At 52.5% G+C, this 21,959-nt stretch overlaps 2 protein-coding genes across 2 annotated transcripts; both read left to right on the forward strand.

Moving 5' to 3' along the window:
* Nucleotides 1-324: 324 nt before the first annotated feature.
* LOC118236706 (protein mono-ADP-ribosyltransferase PARP14-like) lies at nt 325-12,346 on the forward strand. Its single transcript, XM_035435276.1, has 14 exons — nt 325-558; nt 941-1,050; nt 2,438-2,468; nt 3,111-3,311; nt 3,825-4,046; nt 4,271-6,612; nt 7,012-7,254; nt 7,911-8,132; nt 8,263-8,371; nt 8,764-8,913; nt 9,019-9,081; nt 9,702-9,878; nt 10,297-10,503; nt 11,049-12,346. Exons 1-14 carry the CDS (start codon nt 384-386, stop codon nt 11,783-11,785), a joined length of 4,989 nt encoding a protein of 1,662 aa, XP_035291167.1. The 5' UTR covers nt 325-383; the 3' UTR covers nt 11,786-12,346.
* A 1,262-nt stretch (nt 12,347-13,608) lies between these two features.
* LOC118236707 (eukaryotic peptide chain release factor subunit 1) lies at nt 13,609-21,850 on the forward strand. The gene is made up of 11 exons (XM_035435277.1): nt 13,609-14,019; nt 14,155-14,271; nt 16,064-16,239; nt 16,334-16,473; nt 16,609-16,747; nt 17,391-17,581; nt 18,217-18,346; nt 18,546-18,719; nt 19,601-19,665; nt 19,802-19,949; nt 20,376-21,850. Exons 2-11 carry the CDS (start codon nt 14,186-14,188, stop codon nt 20,456-20,458), a joined length of 1,332 nt encoding a protein of 443 aa, XP_035291168.1. The 5' UTR covers nt 13,609-14,019; nt 14,155-14,185; the 3' UTR covers nt 20,459-21,850.
* The last annotated feature ends 109 nt before the right edge of the window (nt 21,851-21,959 follow it).

Consider the following 21,959-nt stretch of genomic DNA (forward strand, 5'->3'; position numbering starts at 1 on the left):
TATGGTTGATCGAAAGGTAGACTAGAACTATACGGTAAAAAAAAAAAAAAAAAAAGAGTTGTTAGAAAAGCAGATGTCTGAAGTCTCAAACTGCATTTGATATATTTTTAAACGCCCTGTCTCTGTTTTCTAAATCTTTAAAAATTGCATAAAGCACACATGTACAAAAATTATTATATATAAAACGTGTGCGCTGAAGTTTAGCTATTTGTGTTTCTAAGCGAGAGTGCCGTCAAAAATTGTCGGAAGTTAAATAAGAAACCTGTTGTTTTAAGTTCTGTCCTGAAAGCCTGGCAAAGATTTCCATTCGAGGCAAATCAAAAGCGAAACTGAACGCAGCAGATCACCAAGTCAAAGAAAACAAAACTTGCGTAGCATTCGACATGGAGGACTACCAGTATCCAGTCACCGTCACGGGCGAATGGGGCTCTAACCCCCCGAAAGTGATAAAGAACAAACTACAGATATACTTTCAGAGCAAAAAGAAGTCGGGCGGCGGAGACTGTCACGTTGAGTTTACCGGCCGAAGCGCTACTGTCCGCTTTAAATCCGAAGACGGTATGGAAACGCAGTCAAACCGCGCTCGATTGCTACATCGCGTATAAAAACGGAAGTAATACGTTTGTGGAAATGTGTTACCCATGTAACGCGATTACAAGTCAATCATTATTATTTATTCAATTTGTGCAAAATTAATGCGCGTGCTCTTGTTTGATGTAATATAATGCAATCTAATGCGAGCAGAAAACCACAACCACTGAAAAGTTGGCGAGCCCCCTCTAGCGGACAGCTGCAGTAGCCTACTTTAGTTCGGCTGTATTGTGTTTTTCAGGTTAAATAGTTTCAATGTAATTTTTACTGACTATATTTCCCTTTCATTGAACTAATTTGGCTGACTGTTTATATTATATGCATGTTTTAATTTCCACTATTAATACAGCCAGGGAAAGAGTCCTTGCGAAAGAAGACCACGAACTCGCAGTATCAGACGAAACGAAACTGCGACTTTCTCTGTGCGCGGAATACCCACAAGAGGCGGTTCCTGGGGCGGTGAGTTTCGATTCACTACTTTATATAATCAATCAACTTTCCAATTTAGAAGATAAATATTAAATATAGAACCCTACTAATATTTGTATTGTATGCCAATATAAACATACCAGAGTTACAGTGCATAACTGAATGGATGAATGTCTTGGTAGCCTATTTTATCGAGTTTCATCGTGATCGACTTTAATCATTTGACGCCACAAACACCTGCAACAACCAGTTACAGGCAGTTATACAGATGAGTCACGTATCCCCCGAACATCGGAGCTTGATTGGTTCCGACGCTGAGAGAGAGAGCAATCAATCTCAGCCAGTTAAAGCAGGATACCGCTTACTGTCATAGCTCATAGAATGTACATTGAACTTCGTATTGCGTCCGTTGCAGGAAATGACGTGCATAATCACTGGTATTAATTATTCGTTGTGTGCTCACTTATTTGGGTCCACGAGTTGATTCGCTATTCGGATATAAAGACCTGAGTGTGTGAATACATAGTACACTGGCGTAATGCTATGACCAAGTGACATCAACATTGTAAGCAGTTGTAGCACCTAGAATAAGACCGTAAGCAACGACGGGTGCGCCTATGGTGAATTAATCCGTGCTCTTTTGCGCACGCGTGAATTTGAATCGCTCTCGTTTGCTACCGTAGCTTGTTGATCTACGTACACATGCATAAATTGCATAAAGTTCCTAATGTGGGTGTAGCGAATGCTGAGATGCAAAGTGGTGATCTCGCCACTGTTTAATTACCAATCCAAAGATCATTAACCTGAGGAAAGAAGTCCCTTACGAAAGAAATCTCGTGAAATGAGCCCTTTCACATGTGAATTAAAATATTAAATGTGAACTAGGTATTTTCTCAAGTGATTGGCATTTTTCACGTGAATGACAATTTCCGCATGTGAAAAGAAAACAGGTGATTTTCACGTGATTTTTTCTGAAGGGAGTGTCCCTGGCACATTTTCTGCAATAGCATTTATTGATTGTGCAGATATAAACTGGTTAATTTGGAACAAACCCTCTCATTTCTGAATGGCTCTTCTCACTCAGTAATTTGAAAACAATGACATGGATGTGGACCACCTTTGGTAGCAGTAATGATTAAGCATAATGAAACCAAAACAACAGCCAAAAGGCTGGTGGCCTTTCTGAACGGACAGGGAATCCCACAGGGACAGATGAGAACCTGAACATATCTTACCCTGAGTCTTAACCAAAGACAAACAGGGTAAACTCCTGTTTTATCGTCAGTGTGTTGCTATATTTGTCTGGCAGTGTATATGTTCTGTGTCCGTATTTTGCCCCAGTGACAAAAATGTCTACAGCATCATCTTCACCAAGATATTCACATAATTTCATATTTTGTTATTGTTATTTTTTCAGGGAGTGGATGACAGTAAAACTGCAGAATCAGGTACAGTGATTTTCTGCATGATGGAGCATATTTCACATTATGTACATGTCTTTCTAATTGTCTACAACCTTGTTTTGAAAAACCTGAAAGTGGTCATAATTTATTCCACTATTGATTTTATTGTAACGTTACATGTAACATGCCATCCTTTTTATAGCATTCGAAAAGAGCCCCTCATTAAATAGTCATTATGTGAGTGTATTTATCTTTTCCATATGGGAGGGCTTTTAATATTTGATATTAGATAGGGTGTTTATGAAACTCTGTGTTGGACAGGATGTTTATTAATGTTAAAGGTGTTTATTAAACTCTGAGCTGGACAGGGTGTTTATTAATGTTTATGTTATGTTTATTAGGGTGCTGTTACCATGGTTACTGTAAGTGACAGCGAGCAGTGTAGGGTGTTGTTACCATGGTTACTGTAAGTGACAGAGAGCAGTGCAGGGTGCTGTTACCATAAGCTTATCAGTCAGGTGATGGTGAGTTTGATGAACTGATGGACTCAGCCTTGAGTTCAGATTAACATCAGACTGACCAGCCTGAGGGATTGCCAGGCTCTATGAGCCCTGGATGAGAAAGTACTGAGAAACGCATGCATGTGCACGTGACATGAAAGACTTCCTGGTCCTACCTGTATTTCAGGTGTGCCGGAGGACATACAGACTGACTCAGTGGAACATGGCCAAGCCATAGCTGTGCTGTTGGAGAACGTGCCGGAAAAGCTAACCAGAGAGCTCCTGGGCTTGACGGTGGAGAACATCTGCAGTGTTTCTGAGCGGGACTACTCTCTGGAAGTGATTCGGGATGTGAGCGCTGCCGTGGTAACCTTCATCCACCCTGCTGGTAAGAGAAGAGGGGAGCGGGTTAACACACCAGGGCTGAATGGGGAACAGCTGCACAGGGCTGAATGGGGAACAGCTGCACAGGGCTGAATGGGGAACAGCTGCACAGGGCTGAATGGGGAACAGCTGCACAGGGCTGAATGGGGAATAGCTACACAGGGCTGAATGGGGAACAGCTGCACAGGGCTGAATGGGAGAACAGCTACACAGGGCTGAATGGGGAACAGCTGCACAGGGCTGAATGGGAGAACAGCCGCACAGGGCTGAATGGGGAACAGCTGCACAGAGCTGAATGAGAGAACAGCCGCACAGGGCTGAATGGGGAACAGCCGCACAGGGCTGAATGGGAGAACAGCTGCACAGAGCTGAATGGGGAACAGCTGCACAGAGCTGAATGGGGAACAGCTGCACAGGGCTGAATGGGGAACAGCTGCACGGGGCTGAATGAAAGAACAGCTGCACAGGGCTGAATGGGGAACAGCGCACAGGGCTGAATTCTGTGTTCTTCCTGCAGCCGCAGAGCGGTTCCGGTCTAGGTGTGGTGGGCACAGCCGGCTCCAGCAGTACCAGCTGCGCTGCCGGGTTCTGGAGCCCAGCTGCAGTGTGTGGGTGGAGGACCTGCCCCCCCAGGCGGAGCCGGAGGTGCTGGAGCTCTACTTTGAGAAGGACCGCGTGGCGGACATTCGGCTGATCCCAGATCAACAGGCCGCCGTTGTCACGTTCCAGGACCCCAAAGGTGCCCCGGCGTATCCATGACGACATGCATCCAACAGTTCTAATATATTGTCCTTGTCGCACAGAAACCTTGTGTCCTGAATTGTGTTTTTCACATTATATTTTGGTCTCATGTGGTGCTGAAGCAGTGTATGAGCTCTTAGTGCCCAGGGCATGCACAGTGTAGCTCAGTGATCTGATCTGTGTGAGATGTGTGCTTTTGACCGCCGTGTCGTTGTGTCTCAGCTGCAGAGGCCGTGCTGCAGAGGACGCACCGTATCTACAGAGTGCCGGTGAGGGTGTATCCGTACGAGCCGGACCTGCGCACGCCGCTGTACGGCCCGGACCGGCCCGAGTGGCAGCTCCCCGAGCCCGTCACCGAAAGCCTGCACCCTGCCCTGGGGAACTTCCTGCTCCTGGAGGACCAGCAGACTGCCATCAGCGCTTCGATGCGCACGCTGTTCTGCCAGGTGGAGCTTAGCTCCGCCCACGCCAAGCTCCGCCCACTGCCGGGCCTGCTGAAGCAGCCGGGCTTGACGGCCAATCGCATGGAGGCCTGGAGGGGCGAGGCCGCGCGGGCGTTCCGCGACGCTTTGGCCCGCTACCGCTGCATCGAGTGCCCCGTCAGCGCGGGCGTGTGGAAGGAGGCGGAGTCTGAGATCCGCCAGGCGGTGGGCAAGCGCGCCATTCTGCTGCCAAATCTGCCCAGTGGGGCGGTGGCCATCGCTGGGCTGGCAGAAGAGGTGGAGCGGATCCAGGGGTCGGTGGAGCGGATCGTGCAGCGGGCGGCCGCTCGGCTGGAGCGGGAGAGGGACGGGATGTCGGAGGAGATCGTCCTGTCCCCGGGCGTGCACCACCTCCTGCAGCAGGCCGGCCTGGGCCCCGCCGCCCAAAGGTACCCCGGCCTGAGCGTGAGCTACAGCAGCGAGGCGGGCCGGCTGGTCCTGCGGGGGCTGCCCGCGGAGGTGCTGGCGCTGAAGAGCTGGGTCCTGGAGCGGAGGCTGGAGATGAGGCAGCGGCCGGTGGAGCTGCAGCCGGAGCTTCTGGCCTTCCTGAGCGAGGCGGGCTGCGAGGAGCTCTCCCGCCAGCTCTTCAGCGCCGGCGGCGTCGGCGCCATGTGCCAGGTGGAGAGCGAGGGGCTGGTGCTGCTGGGGGCGAGTGAGCAGGCGCTGTCCAAAGCGGGCCGGCTCCTGCAGGAGGCGCTGGGGTGCGAGAGCGTGGAGCTGGAGGACGAGGCGGTGCTGCTGACGCCGGAGTGGGCGGAGCTGAGAACGCGGCTGGCGGGCGTGCGCGACTCGGCGGGGCGGAGCAGGCTCTGCATCCAGCCAGGCCGACGGGGGGGCGTGAGCGTGGCCGGGTTTCGGCGGGAGGTGAAGGAGGCGACCGAGCGCCTGGCCGAGTTCCTCAAAGAGCACTCCCGCACCGAAGAGGCCGTCCCCCTGCGATCGATCGCCACCCTCATCTTCCTCCGGGACCACAAGGCTTCCGCCTGGAGGAGGCAGGCGGAGGCTGAGGGGGTGCGCGTGCGCTTCCAGCGGGGGGGCCGACAGGGGGGCCCGCGGGTGGTGCTGGCCGGGGCCCGGCTCCGGGTTCAGGGCCTGAAGGGCCTCTTTTCCCAGCTGGACTCCGCCCTCTTCACCGACCAGCTGACCGTCGTCAAACCTGGGGCCCGCAAGTACTTCCTGGAGGAGAAGCTGTCCTCCGTCCTAATGAAGGAGAAGGACTGCCTGGTGGTGCTGCAGGATGAGGGCAAGCAGGAGGAAGAGGAGGAGGAGGAGGGTGGGGGTGCGGAGTGCGTGCAGGTGGAGACGGAGTCCGGTGTGCTGGTGACGGTGGGCCGGGCGGACATCACGCGCTTCGCGGGGGACGCGGTGGTGAACGCCGCTAACGAGGACCTGCGGCACTACGGCGGGCTGGCGGGGGCGCTGCTGGAGGCCGCCGGGAAGGCGCTGCAGGACGCCAGCGACGCGTATGTCCGCGCCCACGGCCCACTGCGCCCCGGAGACGCCGCCATCACCGCCGCCGGCCGCCTGCCCTGCAGGCACGTGGTGCACGCCGTGGGCCCGCGCTACTCCAGCTCCGACCCCGCCCGCTCCGTGGAGCTGCTGGACCGGGCCGTGAGGCGCAGCCTGGCGCTGGCCGAGCGGCACGGTTGCGTCTCCATCGCCCTCCCGGCTGTCAGCTCGGGGATATTCGGCTTCCCACTAGAGCGCTGTGCCGACACCATCGCCCGAGCCGTGCGGGAGCACTGCCAGGAGCGCCGCCCCGCCTCGTCCTCGCTCGCCAAAATACACCTGCTCAACAACGACGACAGAACCGTCCGGGCCATGGCCCAGGCCGTGAGGACCATGTTCACCGACATGCGCCCCCAAGCGCTGTCCCAGCCCAGGAAGTCCCCTGGGCCTGAACGGAAGAGAGAGAGGACCGCCCCGCGAGCTGCAGAATGGAACAGTCCCCCTGAGAGGCCCTGGATCTCTGCTGACCACAGCTGGGATAAACCATCTGAGAGCAGGGGGGAGCTGGAGACAAAGCACACTAAAGAGGGCCTGCTGATAGTCCTCAGGAGAGGAAACATTGAGGATGCTGCAGTGAGTAAAGTTAATCTATTTGAAGGCGAGGTGTAAAATGGGTCACATCTATCTGAAGGAGAGGTGTAAAATGGGTCACATCTATCTGAGGGAGGGAGAGGTGTAAAATGGGTCACATCTATCTGAAGGAGAGGTGTAAAATGGGTCACATCTATCTGAGGGAGGGAGAGGTGTAAAATGGGTCACATCTATCTGAAGGAGGGAGAGGTGTAAAATGGGTCACATCTATCTGAGGGAGGGAGAGGTGTAAAATGGGCCACTTCTGTGTATGCGAGAGGTGTAAAATGGGTCACATTTGTGAGGGAGAGGTGTAACATGCCTGACATCTTTGCTGAATTAGCTGTGACACGCCTGTGCTGCTCTTTTCTGTGACACACCTGTACCCGTGTCTCCTGACAGACGGACGTGATTGTGAACACGATCTCTGCGGACCTGGACCTGAGTATGGGTGCGGTCTCCAAGGCCCTCCTGCAGGCCGCGGGCCCGCAGCTCCAGGGCGCGGTCAGACGGCAGGGCGGGGGCGGGGGCGGGGGCGTGGCCGAGTACGGGGCCGTCCTGCACACGGATGGATTCCGCCTGAGCAGCGACATCTTCCACACCGTCTGTCCGTCCTGGGACAGCGGGCTGGGCAAGGCCCAGGAGGTACAGCCGCACCCCACGAATACTTCACCTGCAGAGGTTTCACCTGGGCACACCTGCTGCCAATCACAAGGCTCACCTGGGCACACCTGCTGCCAATTCAGGGCACTGCGCTCTCAGGGCTGTATAGGGCACTGCGCTCTCAGGGCTGTATAGGGCACTGCGCTCTCAGGGCTGTATAGGGCACTGCGCTCTCAGGGCTGTATAGGGCACTGCATTCTCAGGGCTGTATAGGGCACTGCACTCTCAGGGCTGTATAGGGCACTGCATTCTCAGGGCTGTATAGGGCACTGCGCTCTCAGGGCTGTATAGGGCACTGCGCTCTCAGGGCTGTATAGGGCACTGCATTCTCAGGGCTGTATAGGGCACTGCATTCTCAGGGCTATATAGGGCACTGCATTCTCAGGGCTGTATAGGGCACTGCATTCTCAGGGCTGTATAGGGCACTGCATTCTCAGGGCTGCACTCTCAGGGCTGTATAGGGCACTGCACTCTCAGGGCTGCACTCCCAGGGCTGTATAGGGCACTGCACTCTTAGGGCTGCACTCCCAGGGCTGTATAGGGCACTGCACTCTCAGGGCTGCACTCCCAGGGCTGTATAGGGCACTGCACTCTCAGGGCTGTGCAGGGCACTGCAGGGGTGTGTTTGTGTGTTGCAGATGCTGATCCGCATGGTGAAGGTGTGCTTGATGGATGCAGAGAAGCAGAGGGCCAAGTCTCTGGCCTTCCCTGCCATCGGCACCGGCAACTTGGGCTTCCCCAAACCGCTGGTGGCCAAAATCATGCTGTCGGAGGTCCAGGCCTTCAGCCACAAGAGGGCCCCCAGGCACCTGCGGAAAGTGGTGTTCATGGTGCACCCCAGTGATGCCCAGTCTGTGGAGGTGAGCGGTCTTTAACTGGCTGCTCTGCTTTCTCTGACCTCTCATCCTCTGCTTTATCTGATCTCGTCTCATCCTCTGCTTTCTCTGATCTCGTCTCATGCTCTGCTTGATCTGATCTCGTCTTGTCCAGTGCTTTGTGAGGGAGTTCAGAGGTCAGGCTCCTGGACACAGAGGACCCAGCAGACCCCCTTCCAGCCAATCGCAACAGGATAAATTCCATGCTGGCCAATCACAGCGAGGTCTGTCACATTCCCTGTTATCTCCTGACACCACATTACAGTCACTAAGCAGACCCTCTCATCCAGAGTGACGTACAGAAGTGGAGAACAGCAGTGTTAGCGTTGTGAATACAGCGGTTTAATCTGTAATATAAGAGAAACCGCATTTTAATGTTCTGCACCAGGTTTCTCAGTGAGTCTAGCATACCTCGATCAGACGCCTTTTAAAAAGAAAAGGCATGGATGAAACATGCCAGAGATTATATCTGTATCTGAATTCCTTCCTTTCTTCCAAACACCTCCTCCTACTCCTCCTCTCTTCCTGCTCCTCCTGGTTCTCCCCTCCTCCTGCTCCTCCTGCTCCTCCTGGTCCTCCCCTCCTCCTGCTCCTCCTGCTCCTCCCCTCCTCCCAGCCTTCTTTGGCCTGGTCTCCAGCCCCACCCTGGGGGTCCACAGCATGAAGATCGGTCACCTGACCCTGGAGGTCTTATCGGGCGAAATCACCAGGCAGGCCACTGACATCATCGTGAACTCCTCCAATGACACCTTCTCCCTGAAAACAGGTGAGCATGTCAGGTGTGTAGCTCTTTTGAGATGTGGGAGGGCATGGTGGGGAAGGATCATGGGAGCTCATAGGTACCCTGGGGGTTTGTGTGTTTCTTATGCAGGTGTGTCTAAGGCCATTCTGGATGCAGCTGGCCCAGATGTGGAGGATGAGTGTGCACAGTTAGGTGAGCACTGCACAGCCAATGGGAGAAGCTGAATATCCATTTTTTAAATCTGCAGGATGTCACAGAATATGGAACAGTTTATATGTGTGTGGGTTCTGTATGTGGATTTAGTATGTGGGATTGTTCTGTGCATGGAATGGTTCTGTATGTTGGTACAGTATGTGGGTTCTATATGTGGGTTCTGTGTGTGGCTTCTGTGGGTTCTGTATGTGAGTTGCGTGTGTGGGTTCTGTATGTGGGTTCTGTGTGTGGGTTCTGTATGTAGATTCTGTGTGTGGCTTCTATGAGTGGGTTCTGCATGTGGGTTCTGTGTGTGGCTTCTGTGTGTGTGTTCTGTATGTGGGATGGTTCTGTGTGTGGGTTCTGTATGTAGCTTCTGTGTGCGGGTTCTATATGTGTGTTCTGTGTGGGTTCTGTGTGTGGCTTCTGTGGGTTCTGTATGTGAGTTCTGTGTGTGGGTTCTGTATGTAGCTTCTGTGTGTGTGTTGTGTATGTGGGATGGTTCTGTGTGTGGGTTCTGTATGTAGCTTCTGTGTGTGGGTTCTATATGTGTGTTCTGTGTGTGTGGGATGGTTCTGTGTGTGGGTTCTGCCTGTCAGACGGTCCCTTTTGGTCTCCAGGCTCCCAGCCGCACACTGGGCTGATTGTGACTCGGTCTGGGAACCTGCGCTGTGAAAACATCATCCACACTGTGGTGCAGAGCGACCCGGCCAATATCAGGGGTGTGGTTCTGCAGGTGCTCCAGGTGTGTGAGCAGATGAAGGCTTCTTCTGTAGCCTTCCCCGCGTTCGGCACAGGTAAGCTCCCTCAAACAGCCATCAATACTCTGTTTCTCTGTTGCTAGACACTGCTCTCTCTCCATCTCTACATGCTGCTCTCTCTCTCTCTTTCTTTCTCTCTCTACATGCTGCGTTCTCTCTCAATACCAGTGGTGGTTTCCAACCCTATTCCTGGAGATCTATCGACCCACAAGTTTTCTCTCCAACCCTAACAAAGCACTTATTAAACAGCTAGAGATCTATTGTCCTGTAGGCTTTCTCTCCAACCCTAACAGAGCACACATTAAACAGCTAGAGATCTGGTTGAGCTGCTAATTGGTAGAATCAGGTGTGCTTTGGGAGGGTTGGAGTGAAAACCTGCAGGACGGCAGATTTCCAGGAACAGGGTTGGCAGCCCTGCTCTACAGGCTTCCCCCTCTCTGATTGGCTGTTTCAGGTCAGGGTGGAGTTAGCCCCCCACTGGTGGCAGAAGCAATGATCAGTGCTGTGGCAGACTTTGTGAAGAAGAAGACTGGCCGACATTTGAAGTCTGTGAAGATCGTTATTTTCCAGCCAGAGATGGTGTCTGATTTCCACAAGAGCATGAAGAAGAGGGAGGGCGGGGACCTGCCTGTGGAGAAGAATATTATTACTAAAGCGATAGGTGAGAGGAGTGTGTGTTTACTAAAGCGATAGGTGAGAGGAGTGTGTGTGTTTACTAAAGCGATAGGTCAGAGGAGTGTGTGTTTACTAAAGCGATAGGTCAGAGGAGTGTGTGTTTACTAAAGCGATAGGTCAGAGGAGTGTGTGTGTTTACTAAAGCGATAGGTGAGCGGAGTGTGTGTGTTTACTAAAGCAATAGGTGAGAGGAGTGTGTGTGTTTACTAAAGCGATAGGTGAGAGGAGTGTGTGTTTACTAAAGCGATAGGTCAGAGGAGTGTGTGTTTACTAAAGCGATAGGTGAGCGGAGTGTGTGTGTTTACTAAAGCGATAGGTGAGAGAAGAGTGTGTTTACTAAAGCGATAGGTGAGAGGAGTGTGTGTGTTTACTAAAGCAACAGGTGAGAGAAGAGTGTGTTTAATGTAGTTAGGGATGAGAAGAGAAGCAGTGTAGAAGTGTGTTTTCTAAAATCTCCACTTGTATCCTGTCTCACCATCAATAATCTCACCATCTGTTGTTCTTCTGTGTTTATTTGTATTAATTTTGCAGAAAAGGTCAGCAGCTTCTTAATGCCTGGGGGCGGAGAGAGCAGGAATGAGGAGGAGCGGTTTGTGTTGAAGAGAGAGGGGTTTGCATCGGAGAGGGAGGGGTTTGCGTCGGAGAGGGAGGGGTTTGCGTCGGAGAGGGAGGGGTTTGCGTTGGAGGTGGAGGAGTTTTCTCCGGCGGTGTTTGAGCTGTGTGGAGAGAGCTCCGGGGCGGTGTGGGGGACCTGCGACGAGCTGAAGCGCCTCCTGATGAAGGAGCAGACGGAGCAGATCCTGCGCGACCCGGGCGTGGCTTTGCTGACCCCGCGGCACCGCCACGCCCTGCAGGGGCTGCAGAGGAGGCTGACCGTGCGCATCCAGCTGGAGAGCCAGAGCGGCCTGCCCTGCGTGCGCCTGGAGGGCCTAACCCGCGACGTGCGCACCGCCGAATCCTGTGTGCGGCGCATGATCCGCGAGGCGGAGGAGGCGGAGGAGGCGGAGAGCCGCAGGAGGGAGGCCGTCCGGCTCCAGGAACGGGTCGAGTGGCAGTACGAGGACAGGGGCACGTTCAGGCCCTTCAACCTCCACACCAACCTCACACTGGAGCGGGCCTTCGAGAACCAGCAGGTTCTCCTGAGAATCTTCATAAACGACATCGAGCATGAGGCCGACCTGGTCCGTAAAAAGGCCTGCGCTTGGGGAGAAGAGGTGGCTCTGAGGAGACGGGAACTGAGAGACGACTTTCATGAGCCCAGGCCATGAGGTCTCCTCCCCAGAGGAACTCTGGGAAATATGCAAATGTGTACGACACTACCCACATTACCTAACAGTGAATCTCAGGGTAGCCCTCCCTGTGGAGCCCTGCACAGAAATACCACCCAAACCACTCAGCTCCTTCTGAGATTCAGCAGCTTCAGCTGCTCTATAAAATCATAGTCTTTAATCACCTGACAGCAAACAAGTTGTTATTTAACACAAAAAAATGATCATAATTACAGGTAAAATGTGAGTTAAACTGCACCAATGAGTCTTTATAAATGAATACCTTTATCTTTCACTCAAAATGTACACTGTCTGGTTTGTGAAAGCCAGTACAGGAATTCTATATACGTACTGTGGACCAGTCCTTATACTGTTTATCTGTTACTGATTGTTTGAAATTGTCATGTCACATTTTGGCCTTGTGTTCCATGTTCTGTTTGACATCTTGAGATGAGTTCACTCTGAAAGTGACCAAGAGAGGGACTAACAGCCCTTTTAGATGTTTGCTTGTATGAAATGCCTTGAACATGTTATATTAAACATTTGATTTCCTCACTGAAAGCAATGTGTGCTCAGCATATTTATTTTAGATGCTGTGAGTGCAGATGACAGAACCAAACGAGTGTGTGGAGAGAGAAGAAGAGAGGGCTCAGCAGTGAGCCCTGTGGGACACCAGTCAAGAGGGGGGGGCACCTGGCCGGTTCAATCTGCAGGATATGAGTCAAACCTTTAGAGGACAGAGGCAGGATTATCATCTCCAGAAGGTCCAGGAGAAGGACCCGGTGGGTGATGGTACTGAATGCAGCCAAATTTAATTCCATTTTAAATACGCAGTGATTTTAACTCAGATTGACCTTCATTATTAAAGCCTAAAATTCATTTATTTTATCTTTCTAAATGAATCACTTCTTTATTCTTTACTTTTAAGTTATGTATCTGGGTCAAAGCATTGAGAACATCTGTTGAGCAAGTGTGATTGTCAATCTCTAATGTTCTCCATGGTTTATACTCAAACTGTTCATAATCTATAGCCAAGGACAGAATGCTGTGAATTCTGATTGATTGGCATATTGATTTGTTAATTTGTTTATTTATTTGTTGGAACACACAAGTCGCTCACTGTCCCTCCTCTGTTTCCTCCACCTATCTAAAGGTTTTTTGTAAACAAAGCATGCAGTCAGTTAAACTGAGGACTTGATGACGTGAAAACACAGCAACACAATCACACAGCTTCGCAGCTACGCTTCTATAGCAATGCTAAGTGTTCTTTTTCTATACCTTTACTTATGTGAAATTTGTGAAGTTGGCAGAATAAATATAAGTCTGTCACTGGCATGTCTGTTTATTCAGTTTAAGGAACTGCCCTAAGTCTCTCCTATCCTCTGTGGGAAATTCACGCACACTTCCAGCAATAAAAACATGATAATATAGCAATAACATCACTCAAGCATGTTATGGAAAATTATTGAATTAGAACATTTAAACATTATCTATAACCTCCATTTTTATGACAAATAGCTTGTGGGATTATCCATGCCATTAATTTTGTTGAGTTTTTTCACATGGAACATTTGTATATCTTTTGCATTTTTACACAGTAAAGCCATTCCATTCAGTGATTCGTTTTGTCATTGGCTTTTACATTCAATGCTCAAAAAATGTGAAAACATTTTATAGAAACTGCCGCGAAACAAAATGAAATCGTCGAGACAAATCCTTTGACATTTAACTACAAGACCCACAAACAACTTCATCACTTCGTACTTCGTTTTCCTCTGAGAGGCTTTCAAGCACCAATGACTGAGATCCGAATCCACTGTATCTATGCGGTCTCCAGGAAGTGATCTTGATCTGAGCTCCACCCCCACGTGAGTACCCACCACGAGCAAAGGAGCGAGCCGGCGAGAGAAGCAACGTCATACATTTAGCAGTCTGAAACTTACGACCCTGACATCGAGACTTAGGAGCGGCGGAGTCAGAGACGACTACCCGTAGCGGCAGCTGGAGCGGCTACCCACAGCGGCCGAGACGAGCGGACCCTTCGGTGCTGTGCTGTAACGCCCGGGCCTTCAACGGAAGAAGTTGTTGCTGGACCGGGATTTGCGGCTTTAGTTGAAATTAGGTGGACTCTAGGGCCTGGGAAGGATTCGAGGGCCTGGTTTAGCATCGAGCTTGACTGCGATTCGCAGCCCGCGGAGGTCTCCCCTCTCAGGCTAGAACAGGGACGAGTGCTGGTAGGCTACACTTCAATTTCTTTCTTCAATGGTAGACTGGCCAGACTTGACCAAGACTTTTTGATATGCGCAGTGCTGCTCCATGTCCCTCACACAACCATCATCTTCCATCTTCTCCGGACACTCTGTTTTCAGGTGCTGAAACGATTAGCTACGGTCAGGGAAGATGGCGGACGATCCGAGCGCAGCGGACAGAAACGTGGAGATCTGGAAGATAAAGAAACTTATCAAGAGTCTCGAGGCAGCGCGGGGGTAAGCGCGAGAAAGTATCTGGGGGCAAAACGGGGTACCCGCGAGCCCGGTCAGGGGAGGTTTCCCAGCGCGCAAGCACCACGGGAGGGCCGCGGTACAGCTGCGCGTGCAGGCCAGGGTCTGGGAGCGGGATCCCCATGGGTTCACATGTGTTCGGCCCGGGTTTGTGGCGGTTTGGTAATATTGTTTCATTGATATGTTTGTAAAGTTTCCGCCAATCTGCGTGACAGAACCTGCTTGTTCAGAGGGCTGTTATAAATACAGGAGACTCGTGGCCCACGCGCTGCACGGGGCTGTGGAGAAGTGGAGCAGTAACGTTGCGTGCACTGTTGCTGTCATTGTATCAGGCGACTTTTATTTAGATCTTGAGCAGTAATCACATTTACTGTGCGATACAGTATCTTTAACGGACGTGTTGCTCTTGTTAAAAAAAAAAAACCAATATGAACAAAGCCAATGCGTTAGCTACCCTTGTTCCACTAGTGATTGCGGTGTGCTGCACGTTGATTGGCCGACAGCGTGTGGCTACAGGAGAGGCGGGATTTCAGCGCGGTCCGTGTGAATGCGTCAGATCTGCCGGTGTGACAGCTGACGGCGCAGGCTTTGTTCCGTGTGCTCAGTGAACATTGCGCGTATGTGCGTTAATAGGTGCTGTTTGTCTGGGTCTCTGTTATTTTTGCGTGAGGCTGTAGCAGATGTAAAGTCTGGGAGTTCCTGTTACCATTGAGGGGCAGGGTGGTGCCCCACGTAAGATGAGGGAGGGGTCTGTTCTCCCTAGCTGTGTTGTGATTGGCTGAGCTCACGGTGGTGTTTATGAAACCCTGTTAGACACCAGTGCTCACCTGTGTACACCTGAAACAGAGCTGAGCTTTTACACAGCAATGGAGCCCTGTGTTTCATAGCCCCTGATTTTGTCTGCTGGGAAGACAGGGTCAGTCTGCTGTCAGTCATTCAGTTACACCACAATCATGTCTGTAAGTCTGTTTGTGGTCAGTGATTATGTTCTGAATTATCAGTGATTCTGTTCTATTGGTCAGTAACTGAGGGAGCAGTGCTCATGTCTGTTATTTTACTGTGCATTGTGCATCTGTTGCCAGATTTTACTGGCCAGCTGGGCATTTTGTATTTTTTCTTATGAAACCCTCTCATTGAATCTGATGAGTGCTGTGTGTGCTGACTCTGTCTCTCTCTCTGTGTGGGGCTGACTCTGTCTCTCTCTCTGTGTGGGGCTGACTCTGTCTCTCTCTCTGTGTGGGGCTGACTCTGTCTCTCTCTCTGTGTGTGGGGCTGACTCTGTCTCTCTCTCTCTGTGTGGGGCTGACTGTCTCTCTCTCTCTGTGGGGCTGACTCTCTCTCTCTCTCTCTCTCTGTGGGGCTGACTCTGTCTCTCTCTGTGGGGCTGACTCTGTCTCTCTCTCTGTGTGTGGGGCTGACTCTGTCTGTGTGTGTGTGTGTGTGTGGGGCTGACTGTCTCTGTGTGTGTGTGTGGGGCTGACTCTGTCTCTCTCTCTCTGTGTGTGGGGCTGACTCTGTCTCTCTCTGTGTGTGGGGCTGACTCTGTCTCTCTCTCTGTGTGTGGGGCTGACTCTGTCTCTCTCTCTCTGTGTGCGGCTGACTCTGTCTCTCTCTCTCTCTGTGTGGGGCTGACTCTGTCTCTGTGTGTGTGTGTGTGTGGGGCTGACTGTCTCTCTCTCTCTGTGTGTGGGGCTGACTCTGTCTCTCTCTCTGTGTGTGGGGCTGACTCTGTCTCTCTCTGTGTGTGTGGGGCTGACTCTGTCTTTCTCTGCTTAAGGAATGGCACCAGCATGATCTCCCTGATCATTCCTCCTAAGGACCAGATCTCTCGAGTGGCTAAGATGCTGGCGGACGAGTTTGGCACCGCATCCAACATCAAGAGCCGTGTGAACCGGCTGTCTGTGCTGGGGGCAATCACCTCCGTACAGCAGCGCCTGAAACTCTACAACAAGGGTGAGTGAGAGAGAGTGAGTGAGAGAGAAAGAAAGAGTGTGATTGGTCTCATCCAGTGAGGGTGAGGCGTGTTCTGATTGGCTGTGTGTTACAGTGCCCCCTAATGGCCTGGTGGTGTACTGCGGCACCATTGTTACCGAGGAGGGAAAGGAGAAGAAAGTGAATATCGACTTTGAGCCTTTTAAACCCATCAACACCTCCCTGTATCTGTGCGACAACAAGTTCCACACTGAGGTGAGTTAGCCTGCAGCTAATGAGAGGGAGGGCGTGGCAGGGACAGCTGTACAGCCCAGAGTCAGTAATTAACCTCTCTCCCCCTCCTCTCCCCCCCCCCCCCCCCCCCCCCTCCCCCCCCCACCCCCCCTGCAGGCACTGACCGCGCTCTTGTCTGATGATAGTAAGTTTGGCTTCATTGTGATTGATGGCAGTGGAGCTCTGTTTGGGACCCTGCAGGGGAACACCAGGGAGGTGCTGCACAAGTTCACCGTGGACCTGCCCAAAAAACACGGTAACGGCCCAAAAAACACAGTAACGGCCCAAAAAACACGATTATAGCACCGAATGTGTTGAGCGCGGCTAACGGCGGCTCTGTTGAGCGCGGCTAACGGCGGCTCTGTTGAGCGCGGCTAACGGCGGCTCTGTTCAGCGCGGCTAACGGCGGCTCTGTTCAGCGCGGCTAATGGCGGCTCTGTTCAGCGCGGCTAACGGCGGCCCTGTTGAGTGTGGCTAACGGCAGCTCTGTTTAGCCCGGCTAACGGCGGCTGTATTGAGCGCGGCTAACGGCGGCTCTGTTGAGCGCGGCTAACGGCGGCTCTGTTGAGCGCGGCTAACGGCGGCTCTGTTGAGCGCGGCTAACGGCGGCTCTGTTCAGCGCGGCTAACGATTGCTCTGTTCAGCGCGGCTAACGATGGCTCTGTTCAGCCCGGCTAACGGCGGCTGTATTGAGCGTGGCTAACAGCGGCTCTGTTCAGCGTGGCTAACAGCGGCTCTGTTCAGCGTGGCTAACGACGGCTCTGTTCAGCGCGGCTAACGGCGGCTCTGTTCAGCGTGGCTAACGGCGGCCCTGTTGATTGTGGCTAACGGCAGCTCTGTTCAGCCCGGCTAACGGCGGCTGTATTGAGCATGGCTAACAGCGACTCTGTTGTCCGCAGGTCGCGGCGGTCAGTCGGCGTTGCGGTTCGCGCGGTTGCGCATGGAGAAGCGGCACAACTACGTGCGCAAGGTGGCGGAGACGGCCGTCCAGCTCTTTGTCTCCAACGACAAGGTCAACGTGGCCGGCATGGTGCTCGCCGGATCCGCCGACTTCAAGACCGAGCTCAGCCAGTCCGACATGTTCGACCCGGTCAGTACCCCGAGCTCAGCCAGTCCCACATGTTCGACCCGGTCAGTACCCCGAGCTCAGCCAGTCCGACATGTTCGACCCGGTCAGTACCCCGAGCTCAGCCAGTCCCACATGTTCGACCCGGTCAGTACCCCAAGCTCAGCCAGTCCCACATGTTCGACCCGGTCAGTACCCCAAGCTCAGCCAGTCCCACATGTTCGACCCGGTCAGTACCCCGAGCTCAGCCAGTCCCACATGTTCGACCCGGTCAGTACCCCGAGCTCAGCCAGTCCCACATGTTCGACCCGGTCAGTACCCCGAGCTCAGCCAGTCCCACATGTTCGACCTGGTCAGTACCCCGAGCTCAGCCAGTCCGACATGTTCGATCCGGTCAGTACCCCGAGCTCAGCCAGTCCCACATGTTCGACCCGGGCAGTACCCCGAGCTCAGCCAGTCCCACATGTTCGACTGGTGTTGGATGGGCTGGTGTTGATTTTACATCATGCTGACTTTGGGTTGGTTTTAGGTTGGATTGCTGTTGATGTTGGGTTAACATGGGGCTAATGATGGTTTTGGGGTTGTATTGGGTTGGTTTTGGAATGGATTGATGCTGGGTTGGGTTGGGTTTCCTTCATGTTTGTGTCTCGTTTGCTCAGAGGTTACAAGCGAAGGTGCTGAAGTTGGTGGATATCTCATACGGGGGAGAGAACGGCTTTAACCAGGCCATCGAGCTGTCTGCTGAGGTCCTGTCCAACGTCAAGTTCATCCAGGAGAAGAAGCTGATAGGTACGGACAGGTCGGTGTGTGTGTGTGTGTGTGTTCGTGTGTGTGTGCGTGTACGGGCAGGTTGTGTGTGTGTGCGTGTGTGCGTGTGTGTGCGTGTGTGCGCGTGTGTGCGCGTGTGTGTGCATGTGTGTGCGTGTGTGTGCGTGTACGGGCAGGTCGGTGTGTGTGTAACTGGTGTAAGTCCGCCCTTCTCTCTCAGGGCGGTATTTTGATGAGATCAGCCAGGACACGGGGAAGTACTGCTTTGGGGTGGAGGACACGCTGAAGGCTCTGGAGATGGGCGCCGTGGAGATCCTGATCGTCTACGAGAACCTGGACACCATGCGCTACATCCTGCGTGTGCACGGAGTAGAGGGAACCACGTCTGAGAACGGTGCACACACGCACACATGCACACACACACACGCACGCACGCACACACACGCACAATCACACGCACACATGCACACCCACACACACACACGCACGCACGCACAGACGCACGCACACACACGCACAATCACGCACACACACTCACACACGCACACATGCACACCCACACAAACACACACGCACGCACGCACACACTATACACACACACACACACACGAAAGTCACAGAATACACATCCACGCTGAAACTCACGCACTCTCACTAAAACATACAGTAATACACACTAGAAAGGACTATTGCAATGCACACTAAAATACACACACACACACACACACTGAACTGCACACACTCACTAAAATGTGCTCACTCTTGCACAGCAAACAACAACAACAACACACACTGTGTCTGACTCGGCTCTGTGCATGCACACACACACACTCTGTGTCTGACTCGGCTCTGTGTCTGACTCGGCTCTGTGCATGCACACACACACACACTCTGTGTCTGACTCGGCTCTGTGTCTGACTCGGCTCTGTGCATGCACACACACACACTCTGTGTCTGACTCGGCTCTGTGTGTCTGTGTCTGACTCGGCTCTGTGTCTGTGTCTGACTCGGCTCTGTGTCTGTGTCTGACTCGGCTCTGTGTGTCTGTGTCTGACTCGGCTCTGTGTCTGACTCGGCTCTGTGTGTCTGTGTCTGACTCGGCTCTGTGTGTCTGTGTCTGACTCGGCTCTGTGTCTGTGTCTGACTCGGCTCTGTGTCTGACTCATCTCTGTGTGTCTGTGTCTGACTCGGCTCTGTGTCTGACTCATCTCTGTGTGTCTGTGTCTGACTCGGCTCTGTGTGTCTGTGTCTGACTCGGCTCTGTGTGCGTTTCAGATGAAAAAACGCTGTATTTGACACCAGAGCAGGAGAAAGACAAGTCTCACTTCACTGATAAGGAGGTGAGTTCCTGCTGCTGGCCAGCAGGTGGGGTGAGCGAGTCACTTCCTGCGCTCTGAACTTTGACCTTTGGAGTTGAAGCGTGTGCTGGTAGGTTTGCTAATGTGCGTGTGTGCGTGCGTGCGTGCGTATGTGCAGACGGGCCAGGAGCACGAGTTGATCGAGAGCATGCCGCTGCTCGAGTGGTTCGCCAACAACTACAAGAAGTTTGGAGCCACGCTGGAGATTGTGACGGATAAGAGCCAGGAGGGGTCGCAGTTCGTCAAAGGCTTCGGCGGCATTGGGGGTGAGAGCTTATTCATGCACCTGTAGTGTTAATGGGGCCTTGTGGGTAATGCTGTCTTGTGGGTACTTGTGGGAAATGTGGTGTTAACTCCTATTAGCAAGCTACAGGTAGGAGATTTTTTAGTTTAATAAAATGCTTGAGCCACCCACAGTGTTTCATTAGAGTCTTATGATATATATTATGGAGCAGTGTGTGCCCTAAATATTTATTTTACAAATTTTTCATGTTCTTGTTGACCCCATGATACCTACAGCTCAGCGCTAGCACGTGCTAAATCTCAGCGCTAGCACATGCAAAATCTCTGCACTAGCATGTGCTAAATCTCAGCACTAGCACGTGCTAAAGCTCAGCGCTAGCACACGCTATAGCTCAACGCTAGCACGTGCTACATCTCAGCCTGTTGTTAACCCTCCCCTACTGTCTCAGGGATCCTGCGGTATCGAGTGGATTTCCAGGGGATGGAGTATCAGGGGGACGACGACGAGTTCTTCGATTTGGATGACTACTAGGTAGTCGAGACCGGCCCATGAGGAGGGGAGCAGAGGGGCCCCTCGGACAGCCGCAGAAACGGAGGGAGCGAGAGAGGAGTGTGATTCTGGAGAACGGAAGCGCTGTGGGACACTGTCCTCTGCCTTAACCAGCTCTGCTCCAGGCTGACCGCTCTCTGTGGGGTCAGGAGCACAGGACTCACCTCTGCATTTTAAATGACCTTCACATGCCCCCCCCCCCCTAATTTTTTTAATTGCCATCTGCTGCTCTTTTATTCCTTTGTTTTTTGTTTTTTTTAAACTAGGACTGTGTTGAGGGTGTGAATTGTATTAAATCTGAGCTGCTTATCAAGGCCACCTCTTCTGATCCAGTCTGATCTGCTCGGGTCAGGTCTGGTCTGGTCTGGTTTGGTCCGGTCCGGTCTGGTTCGGTCCGGTCTGGTTCAGTCCAGTCCAGTCTGTAATGTACAGACACGCCTCATGTCATAAATCAGGATGAGTTGCACCCTCTCTGTTCCAGTCCTGTTGCATTGCACCCTCTTCATGTTCCACCACAGTCTAGTCTCCCAATGGCTGCCAAAAGCCATGTGACACATCCTGACCAATACGAGTCCAGGTGTGCTGCCTCTGCACTGAGTGAGGCGTTAGAGTGTGTGTGTCTGTGTGTGTGACAGTGAGAGCGAGAGAGAGCGAGAAAGGATTGGGCAGTAAATCTTCCTGACTCTGAATGGAGGCATATGGGTCCTTTATGTGCAGATGGGGAGTGGGGGCATTGTGGGTAATGTAGTTTCAGATGGCAGGAGTAGGGGAGGGCATTGCTCATATCCTTGTATTGGAGGATTTGTTGTGCGCTAGACTGCCTGGACGAACGATGTGTAAAATAAAGCTGTTGGGGGGGGTGATTGTAAGGATCTTACTAATGCTTTTACTGATGCTGGGATGAGTGGTATGGAGAACAGACTGATCTCAGACAGCCTTTTCCATGTGCATTTCCTCCTATGGCCTTGACTGTAAGCCTCCCGCCATCCCGCCGTGGGACTTCCCTGTTTTTAGCGGAGTGCAAACGCACGTGAGCCCCTCAGACTGGACCACTGAGCTCGCCTGGACTGGCTGCTGCCTGCGCTTCGCGTTTATAAGCGCGTTTGGATACAAGAGCGCACCCCGCACACTTGGGGGGGGGGGGGGGAAGACCTGGAGACGACCAGGGAGGGGGGGGGGGGGGGGGGGGTTTGTGAACAGGTGAGCGTGCCACAACGCTTCTGCTCCAGGTGCCACATCGCTAACGGCAACGCCCCTTCCTCCTTTACCTCTTCGTTTATCCTTCTTTTGGTTTTTGTTTTCATCAGCGCACTTTTGTATAAATTGGTTATTAAAACCGCCCACAATTATTAAATGTTCTCATTGTTGGCAGTATTTGTTATGGAGATTTTTGGTGTTTCCTGTTGAACAGTTGTGGGTTGGGGGAGTTTTTGGGGGGGGGGGGGGGGGGGGGGTTGAACTGCTGCACGTTGACAGTGCTGCT

The sequence above is a fragment of the Anguilla anguilla genome, chromosome 9 (genome assembly GCF_013347855.1).
Source record: "Anguilla anguilla isolate fAngAng1 chromosome 9, fAngAng1.pri, whole genome shotgun sequence".
Classification (NCBI taxonomy): Eukaryota; Metazoa; Chordata; class Actinopteri; order Anguilliformes; family Anguillidae; genus Anguilla; species Anguilla anguilla.

Excerpts from the sequence above, each read along its gene's own strand:
- LOC118236706 (XM_035435276.1), top strand. The coding sequence starts at position 384 with ATGGAGGACTACCAGTATCCAGTCACCGTCACGGGCGAATGGGGCTCT. Across the intron at positions 4,047-4,270 it reads CACGTTCCAGGACCCCAAAG|CTGCAGAGGCCGTGCTGCAG; the intron begins GTGCCCCGGCGT and ends GTTGTGTCTCAG. Across the intron at positions 8,133-8,262 it reads GTGATGCCCAGTCTGTGGAG|TGCTTTGTGAGGGAGTTCAG; the intron begins GTGAGCGGTCTT and ends CGTCTTGTCCAG.
- LOC118236707 (XM_035435277.1), top strand. The coding sequence starts at position 14,186 with ATGGCGGACGATCCGAGCGCAGCGGACAGAAACGTGGAGATCTGGAAG. Across the intron at positions 14,272-16,063 it reads AGTCTCGAGGCAGCGCGGGG|GAATGGCACCAGCATGATCT; the intron begins GTAAGCGCGAGA and ends TCTCTGCTTAAG. Across the intron at positions 19,950-20,375 it reads AGGCTTCGGCGGCATTGGGG|GGATCCTGCGGTATCGAGTG; the intron begins GTGAGAGCTTAT and ends CTACTGTCTCAG.